The following is a 9,507-nucleotide window of genomic DNA, read 5'->3' on the forward strand; positions in this document are numbered from 1 at the left end:
TTGGTGGGGTCCAAAGAAAAACATTTGCACTGGCATGGTGTTTGAATTGGGATAAGATTGATCAGCGTGGCGCAGATAGATGCGTCAGTCCAGAGATTTGTTCCTAGACCGGCTATTTCCGGGAGTTTGGACCTTGGGGGGGAGTGGGGAACACTCTTGGACAACCAGCATTTATATTTCGTTCCATTTGAACTTTTTTTTTTTCTCTCACCGGAAATATGGGTTCAGAGTCGACTTCATCTCCGTCCGGGAAACGAAGTAGAGATCCTGAGGATGAAGTTTATCTGGATAATCTACACTCGCACAAGCGGTACCTAAGCGAGGTCTCTCTCTCTTTCTCTCCCCACCTCTTCGGGTTAGGATTTTGTTTCTGTTCCAGTGGCTGGAACTTTCCCAATTTTGAATGATGTATTTTGTGGGCTGTCTTCATTTTAGTTTTCTGTTCCGTGGATTCTGATATAATTGCTTTACAGATAACATTTACCCTTCCGAGCACAGGGATTTATTTGAGCTGGGTATTTTATTTATGGGGTTATTTCATCTTTTTTGTTTTTTTAAATCTCTAGGTGATGATTCTTCTAGGAGTTGTTCGATTTCCAATTACCACCCGCAGTCCCTAATCCCAAAATAAGGCGAAACAAACAAAGAAAGGACTGATTATAAGCTTTTGTAATTTGGGGATTCGATGATTTTGATGAGGATTTGCACTGGTCTCTGGTTTCAAAAGTCGAGCGGCATGGCCTAAACCATGACTCTTGGAATCCTATAACCGACCCCACTTAGTTGGGCTAAGGCTTATTTCAGTTAATGAGTTGATTATTTAGGATTATTTGGTTTTTTAGTGACAGTGAGAGTTGTTGCTTCCTTTTTGCAGATAATGGCATCCAGTTTGAATGGATTAACTGTTGGAGACTCCCTCTCTGAAACTCTCATGGAATCTCCGGCCAGGTCTGAAAGCATGTGTTACCCCAGGTATATATATCTTTTTAAACTCATTTCAGCCTTTCATGTTGCCTCCTTTTTTGCTGTTAAATTTTCTCTGAGACGTTTTTTTTTTTTTGGGTGAATTTCTATGCGACTCTTATGAGATACTGGGACTGGATTACTTGATTTTTGAGAATCTGGTTTTTAGTTGAAGCTATCAAGTGACTAGGTTTCTCTGCTTGGTTGGTGGGGTTTGAATACCACTATTACATAGAAATAACATTTCGTTTTGTTTTTGCTACCATCTGAACCCTTTCTCAGGTTCATCATTTAAAATGTGCTCATCACAGAAGCGATCTCTAGGCAATGCAAAAGATTATTTTATATTAAAAATATATTGTTTTAGTTTTAAACCAGTCTGTTGGATTCCTTCTAAATTCCAAGAGAATAAACCTGAAATGGCTTCAGTTTCATTTTTTCAACTGCACTTTCGAAAGAGGTTTTGAGGGAAATCCATTGCACTTTCTTATCACTTGTCTTACTACGAACTTTAGCTTTTCTGATAAGAAATTCAGTTGAAGTATGTGACGCATTTTTGGAGGCTTTGTACTGGTTCTTAGATCATGGTATTGCTTTACATGAACGGTGTTTTATCAACTGATTTTGAGGTACTTAGAATCTATAGCAGTAGTAGAAAAGGCACATGAACTATCCCTTGTTCCTCTCTGTCCTGCTCTGTTTGGATGATGGACTTAAATCTCCATCACTTTAGATGGCTTTTAATAATTCGTATTGTTCATGGGCTGGGAAGATAACAGACATGCATTATCCCCACCTGGTTTTATCTAAAGCCAGGTCTTTTGGATTCTCAAGAGTCCACTTGATGGTTTGTGGTTTGAGGATAGCACTGTTGTGATGCTCATTTTGATGATTGGATATTCCGTAGACATCTTTGCTTCCCTGGTGAATTAGTAGGGAGGCTATTGACAAGTTCTTGTACATTAGGTGATTGAGCCAATGGTTTTTGGATCCTGGTGTGGAAGTGCTAATGTGAATTGGTTTCCTTTATGATCCAACACTGCATAGAGTAATGGAGATGGACTCTTGTGCTTCATAACCATGCAGCATCCCCTGCCAACCTTCAAGCTAGAGGCAGCATGCTACCAACTGAAGGTATATGAAGGGAACCCTATTATGAGACCTGTTTGAACTTCGTACTTTCTGTGGGACATTGCTGTGGGACATTGAGAGACCACTGGCATCATGGTCATATGGAATAAGTAGCATCCATGCCTGATAATGAGTAGTTCAAACAGACAATCAAATCTGACAGTTTCAATAAACCTGGAGGCGGAAATGCTTCTGTTAGAGTTGCTCTAAGCTCAACCTGCCAGATATCCTCAACCCCCCCCCCCCCCCCCGGCAGCACACGCCTACAATAAGAACATGAACAAAGACCAGTTATCAATGACCTGATACTCCCTCAACTGAGCCAAGTCACCTTCAAATATATGTAGGCCTACCATTAGCCCTCAGCATCAGTAAAGGTGCACTTTTTTTAACATCAGTATAAAGTGTCATTCATCCCAAATAATGCCATCACAACCTATTAGCTTCTGTTGAGTCTATCGATTTTAATGTATGGGGTACATGATCATGTGTACCGTGGGGGTACATATGATCATGTACACAATTATCATATGTTTTTAGAATCCTGAGGCTACTTTGTTATTAGGTGTCCTATTTAGTCATATATCTTCAGGTTTGTGTCTATTAGTTTTGTTTCCTATCTGTAGTATGATTCCTTATCATATTATGGTTCTAGGTTGTAACCTTTTATATAAATAAAGGAGGCTGAGGTGTGGACAGACACACTCACTCTCGGTTTTTACAAACATCAGAAGCCGAGTGCTCTCTTCTCTCCTTTTCTTCTTCTTTCTCTTCTTCTGTTGCTGGTTTATACTTTTTAGCTCTGTTACATGGTATCAGAGCACTGATACATCAGTGATAGATCATTCTCTTATGCAGTTTTGAGAGTCTTTTAGAGTTTTCCATCGATTCTGGTGGCAGCAACCTCTGTGCTGCATATCTGCTACTTTCATCCTAGTTATTGCAATTGAGAAGATGCACTGGGATCTTATTATCTTCTTCCTATTGCTGATTATGAAGATTACAAGTTTTTTGAAGTCGGATTTTGAAGACCCCTGAAGATTATGCCTGCGGTTTCAGATTTCTGGATTTTTTTCTTCAAGTTTTTCGAAGATCTAAGTTACTGCTGTTACCACCATGTGATGAATCTAATTTTCTGGGGATTATTAACTTCCATCTAGAGGTATACTCGATCCAACCTTATGGATCATCATATGGTCTGACGTTCTGGAACTTGAAATCTTCACCTACCCTACGGCTACTCTGTTTTTAGGTCATTTTTTTGTGATCTCTTCAATATTTGTTCTTTCCTGGTCTAATTTCTGACCAGTCTGATAATCTGGGACTGAGTTCCCCTATCACAATACCTACTTCGGTGGTAAGTACAGTTTGCTTTGACCTTTTAATTTTTGGTTTTTTATTCCCAAAACCAGGATCCGCAAGCACTCTTGTGGGGATTTTTTTGCTGCCGGCTACATCTGTGATCTATTTTATTTTTTGGTATTTCCACTGTTGTTTTGGTGGATTACAAATACTTTGAGATGATACCAAATTCTTCTTGGTTCTTACAGGATGTCTGATCCGAAACCTTCAGCTGATTCAGTTCATATCCAGATTACTAATATTAAATTGAATGGGGTTTCAAACTATATGCTCTGGGCTCAAGCTGTTCAAGTTTATATAAATGCTAAGAGTAAGATGAAATATCTTACTAATGATCCCCCTGCTTATGATCTGAAAGCTTGCCTGGTTGCTAAGGGGTATTACTCAAACATACGGTGTTGATTATTTTGAGACTTTTTCTCCTGTGGCTCGACTTAATTCTATCCGGGGTGCTTATTTCTCTTGTTGCTAATCTTGATTGGCCTCTTTATCAACTTGACATAAAAAAAACACTTTTCTCTATGGTGATCTTGATGAGGAGGTATATATGGAGCAACCTCTTGGGTATGTGATAGATCTGTTGGTCGACACTAGTATGCTTGCTTCCAAACCAGTGGATATGGATCCCCATCAGAAGTTTGCTACTATGACAGATGAGGATTTTGATAATGTTCATCGTTATAGAAGACTTGTTGGGAAGTTAATTTATTTGACTGTCATTAGACCGGATATTTCATTTGCAGTTGGAGTTATTAGTCAATTTATGGAGACACTGAAAAAGGTCCATTGGAAGCTGCTTGTAGAATTCTAAAGTACCTTAAGGGTGCCCCTGGAAAGGGATTGGTTTATCGTCCTCATCAGAATGTTAATTTGGTAGGGTATTTTGATGTTGACTGGGCCGGTGCAGATGTTGACAAGAGATCTACTACCAGGTTTTGCACTTTTGTGGGCAGTAATCTAATTATATGGCATAGTAAAAAGCAAACTACTGTAGCAAGATCTAGTGTTGAGGCAGAATATCGGGTTATGGCTCACACAACTGCTGAATTAATGTGGTTGTGATCTCTTCTTCAAGAGATGGGATTTATTATTCTTCATCTTATGAAGATGTATTGTGATAATCAAGCGGCCATCTACCTAGCTAGCAATCCTGTGTTTCATGAGCGGACTAAACACATAGAAGTTGATTGTCATTTCATGCAGGATGCTATCATGAATAAGCTGATTGTTACTCCATTTGTTACTTCTACTAATTAGCTTGGTGATATGTTTACTAAGCCCCTGTTTGGGTGTGTTTTTTTGAAGGAATTGTGTCAAGCTGAGCATGGATGATTTATATGCTCCAGCTTGCGGTGGAGTGTTGAATCTATCAATTTTAATGTATGGGGTACATGATCATGTATACCGTGGGGGTACATATGATCATGTACACAATTGTTATATGTTTTTAGAATCTTACGGCTACTTTGTTATTAGGTGTCCTATTTAGTCATATATCTTCAGGTTTGTGTCTGTTAGTTTAGTTTCCTATCTCTAGTATGATTCCTTATCATATTATGATTTTAGGTTGTAACCTTTTATATAAATAAAGGAGGCTGAGGTGTGGACAGATACAAACACTCTCAGTTTTTACAAACATCAGAAGCTGAGTGCTCTCTTCTCCCCTTTTCTTCTTCTCTTTTCTTCTGTTGCTGGTTTATTCTTTCCAGCTCTGTTACAGCTTCCATTTAGAGGCTGGCTTCAAAAGTTATATGCCCATTACCAGTGACTAGAGAAAGAGAGTGATTCATAAGTATTTTAGATTTTGATGTAAGGAAGATTTCCATATTAGCAACTAAACTATCAAGAAGTTGCATAGGAATCATGGGGAGAATTGGATCTCCAACAGTCTTCCCCATAACTGGCAATCGAGGTGCTATGCCATTTAGTTTTCATTGCCTACAACTGAGTTCTGATTCCATTGGGGATAACAGCACTGAGAAGAATATAAGTTACAGAAGACAATCTTTGGGTCATCGAGGTATTTGTTGACCTCAGATTTTTTTAGTTGTTATGGGCGAACCTTGTCGCAACGGTTAAGTTGTGCTATTGTAACCTGTTGGTTGCAGGTTCAAAACTTGGAAACAATCTCTCCTGTGAAGCAGGGGTCAGGCTGCTTACATTTGCCCCTCCTAGACCCTGCAGTAGCGGGAGCCTTGTGCACTGGGTAGCTCTTTTTACAGATTTTGGTAGTTTTCTTACATTGGTTCTGGGTTATAGAACACAAATTTCAGTGTGTGCACATTCTGGGTTGGTTAGTAAGTCATGTTGATGCATGAAACACATGGGATCAGATAGTATGGTTTTGCAAGTAAAGTTACTCTAAACCCTACACTCTATAGCATATTCTGGTCTTCTTTGTCAACTAGGACAGCTTTTCATAATGACAAAATGGCCCCTACATATTGATGCTTGTCCTATAAGAAGGGAATATCATTTTAATAAAACTAATCCAGTGGGGTGGATCATCATTAGAAATGTAAAAAAAAAATAAAAAAAAATAGAGCATACCAGTGCATGAGGCCCCCTCTACTGCAGGGTCTAGGAGGGGCAAATGTATGCAGCCTTACCCCTTGCTTCGCAGGAGAGGCTGTTTCCAAGTTTTGAACCCGCAACCAATTGGTTGCAATAGCGCAACTTAATTGCAACTAATCCAGTGAGGTGGATCATCATCATTGAATTTTGACTCTTCTGGACTAATTCTGCAGAGCATGGCTTGCCCTACGTTCGACTTTTACCCACCTAATTGACTAAACACTATTTTCTGTTTCTCTTGTTGAATCTTCAAGCTTTTCATGTGAAAATAGTTATTCTCTTCATTTCCCTTTTTCTTTCTGGCTCTTGTAATTTCAGGGATGAGCTGTCATTGCAGTATTCACCAATGTCAGAAGACTCAGAGGAATCCCGATACTGTGAGACGACTCTAATCAGTTCAACACTGCAACCTGACAGCAGACCAACCAGTCCAGTTTCGCCCCACAGATATCAAAGACCACTAAGCGGATTTTCTTCAGCAACACCCACCAATTCATACTCTTCACCTGGCTGTTCACTTGCTGCTGTTGCATGCTCCCAACCTCGCCAGCGGGGTTCAGACTCTGAAGGTCGATTCCCATCGTCACCCAGCGATATATGTCACTCTGCTGATTTGAGGAGGGCCGCACTCTTACGGTCTGTTCAGATGAGAGCACAACCATCAAGCTCATCAGCTTTTGAGCTGCCATTTGGTCCTGGGCAAGAGTCGATGCAGAGTATAGAAGTTGAAGAGCGGCCATGCTCATGTGTAAAGTCCTTAGTTGATGAGGGGGAATATCAGAGGGCTCAGGTTTCAAATTTATTCATCGATGAGTGTTCTTCGTTAGGCATCTCAGAGTCCAAAATCAGACCAGAAAAGTCTTGCAGGGTATTGAATTTGGATGTGAAAGGAGAGGAATCTGGAGAAGAGGAGTTTGAAGGAAATGGGTTGGGGAGACCAGCTGTTATGCCGTCTAGATCTCGCTAGATGTGAAAGATAAATTTTATGACAATTTCTAACTGAGCTATTGCTTTTCTGACCAATAGATGTGGGTTATTGCTTTGAAGCGTCAGCATGATGCCGGTACATATGTATCTGTAAACTACTGAGATTGTCTTTCTGCTGCTGCTGATGATTCATTTGGAAAAGTTCCCTGGAATTGTATCTGTTATCTACTAAGTGAATCTGTTGCAATACCAAATGTTAAATCTTTGTTTCAGCCTTGGTGATAAGGCAGCAATCTGGTGAAGTTCTTGCATGGTGATGTTGTAAATCTATGTAAGCCATTCCAAAATTTCTTAGCATATTATCTCCCTCAGTTGTGTTACTTGATAACAATCGTTTGTGCATCTGTCATGACTAGCCACACAGGAAACATGGATGGGCATGTTTGATATAGGACCACTGCCCATCCCACTATTAATTTCTGTGAGAATAGGGAGATGTGGGGTTTGGGAGAGTCAAATGCCTGAACCATTTCCTCACCTTATCAGACTAGCAGACTATTTGGTTAGCTGAGGTCCTGTATGGCTCATGCTTGAAATAGAATGGTAATTCTGTGTATAGATTGATGTCTCACTCTCACCTCCTATTCCTGTATATGCAAATGCATTTAGTGGTATAAATTGGTAGATGTTGGTCGTGTAGTGAATTCCATTCTTTCCCATCATCCATGTAAAAGCAATGCCTTTGGGTAATTCAATACATGTTAAGTATGCATTCCTAGAGCTGGCATGGAACAGGTTCTGAGAAAATTGTTGGGTTCTCAGTGCAAAGTCCCATTCTGGATATCAAGGCTGGAGCCAAAACGGATCCTTATTCTCCGGCTATGGGCTCAAACGAGAGAGTTCGGAATCGGGGATAGGATTGGTTCCCTGAACTGCTCGGAATCAAAGGTTGAAACCCTAGAAATTGAAAGAAGGATTTTTTAAAATCTGATTTTTTTGGAGTTTTTATTCAATAAACTAAGGATCTTACAACAAGAGGTAAGTTTCATTGATTTTCTATTATTTCATTAAATAAAAGAGGGAAAAAAAATAGTAAAAAATAAAGATAAAACATCATTCACTTGTGGCTCATATTTCCAAACAAGAATTAACGCTTTCCGCAGATTTCTAAATGCGTCTCCCTTTCGTCTTCTCATAACTAAAGTTCATGTTACAGTCATTTCAATTAGGTCGAACCGGTTTATTACTGGGTTTGGGTTTTCTTTTGTTCAAATACTTTTCTCCTTTCTTCTTTGTCTTGGAAAGCGATTATAAAGGATCAAACCTGAAGCAGTGCAAGCTCAAAATGCTGAGAACAAACTTTTCTCCTTGTAGGAACTAATATGCTTGAATAGTTAAAATGAGAATATAATAAGACTTATCTAATGTAAGAACCGTAACCCCTTAAGGTGAGTTAAGCAATCTTCGAATGAACCGAACTTCAAGTGAGTAGTCATCAATGAACTAAACTTCGAATGTAATGAATCAATCTTCAATGATTCTTGCTTCAAATAAGGTTGAGTTGTGCTTCAAATGACATTTCCCTTAAGGTAGTAAACATAATCTATTAATGCACTCCGGGGGACTTGTGATTCTACCTCTATGATCAAACAACCTTTGAGGATAATCAGAAAAGTGCTGCACTCAATCTTTATTTTTCCATGATGAGGAAAGCTATGCTCAATAAATCCGAAAACCCAAATAGAGAAGGAATAATTCAGTGTGTGTGTGTGTGAGAGAGAGAGAGAGAGAGAGTGAGTTGTCTCCAAAATAAGACTTTGGAATGATTGATAATGAGTGGAAACCACCACCCCTATGTATAGTTGTGGATGTGCCCTTTCAAGGCCTCTCTACAAGGAAGTGTCTCTAAGATGTGGGGTCAGAATTCAATCTCCTTGGGAGATTCTGAATCCATGCCTATGGGTTTTTCTACGTATGAGTGTCTCTGTGAAGAGACACAACCCATATGTCTCAAATACAAATTGGGAAAGAGAACGCCACCTGGTCGTACAGTGCATGCCACCCTTGCATCTAGACATAAGACATGCAAAATGACCGCCGCACCCCTACTCATTTCCATTTTTCCAAGGGGTGCGGCAGTCATTACACATGCCCTTCTATTTGGGCGCAAGGGCGGCGTGTACTGCACGATTGGATGGCGTTCTTTCTCCCAAACAATTTGTATAAGTACCAATTCGTATTGGACCTACTAGACCCAATATCGAAAGCCCCAAGACTTAATAACAAGCCCCAAGAGAACTTGAAGTCCATTGTCCAAAACGAATGGCATCTACCACCCCTATTTATAATTGTGGAGGTGTCTTTTCAAGGGCAAATGACACTCTCCTTAAGGTAGTAGACACCCCTATTAATGCACTCTGATGATCTTGTGATTCTACCTCTTAGATAAAACTCAAGATAGTAAACACTCCTATTAATGCACTCTGATGACCTTCTGATTCTACCTCTTAGATAAAACAACCTTTCAGAGAGGAGTTGCACTCATCCTCT

General features: G+C 39.7%; 1 protein-coding gene across 3 annotated transcripts; it reads left to right on the forward strand.

Moving 5' to 3' along the window:
- Positions 1-147: 147 nt before the first annotated feature.
- On the forward strand, positions 148-7,300 carry LOC122667942. 3 transcript variants are annotated; one of them, XM_043864432.1, is made up of 3 exons: positions 148-323; positions 875-948; positions 6,343-7,300. In XM_043864432.1, the coding sequence occupies exons 1-3, from the start codon at positions 219-221 to the stop codon at positions 6,995-6,997; spliced, it is 834 nt and encodes a 277-aa protein (XP_043720367.1). In that variant the 5' UTR covers positions 148-218; the 3' UTR covers positions 6,998-7,300. The 3 variants fall into 3 exon arrangements, with proteins under 3 accessions (XP_043720367.1, XP_043720368.1, XP_043720366.1); XM_043864433.1 differs by having other exon boundaries at positions 6,349-7,300; XM_043864431.1 differs by having other exon boundaries at positions 150-323; positions 875-972; positions 6,349-7,300.
- Positions 7,301-9,507: the final 2,207 nt, after the last annotated feature.

The sequence above is a fragment of the Telopea speciosissima genome, chromosome 7 (genome assembly GCF_018873765.1).
Source record: "Telopea speciosissima isolate NSW1024214 ecotype Mountain lineage chromosome 7, Tspe_v1, whole genome shotgun sequence".
In the NCBI taxonomy this organism is placed as follows: Eukaryota; Viridiplantae; Streptophyta; class Magnoliopsida; order Proteales; family Proteaceae; genus Telopea; species Telopea speciosissima.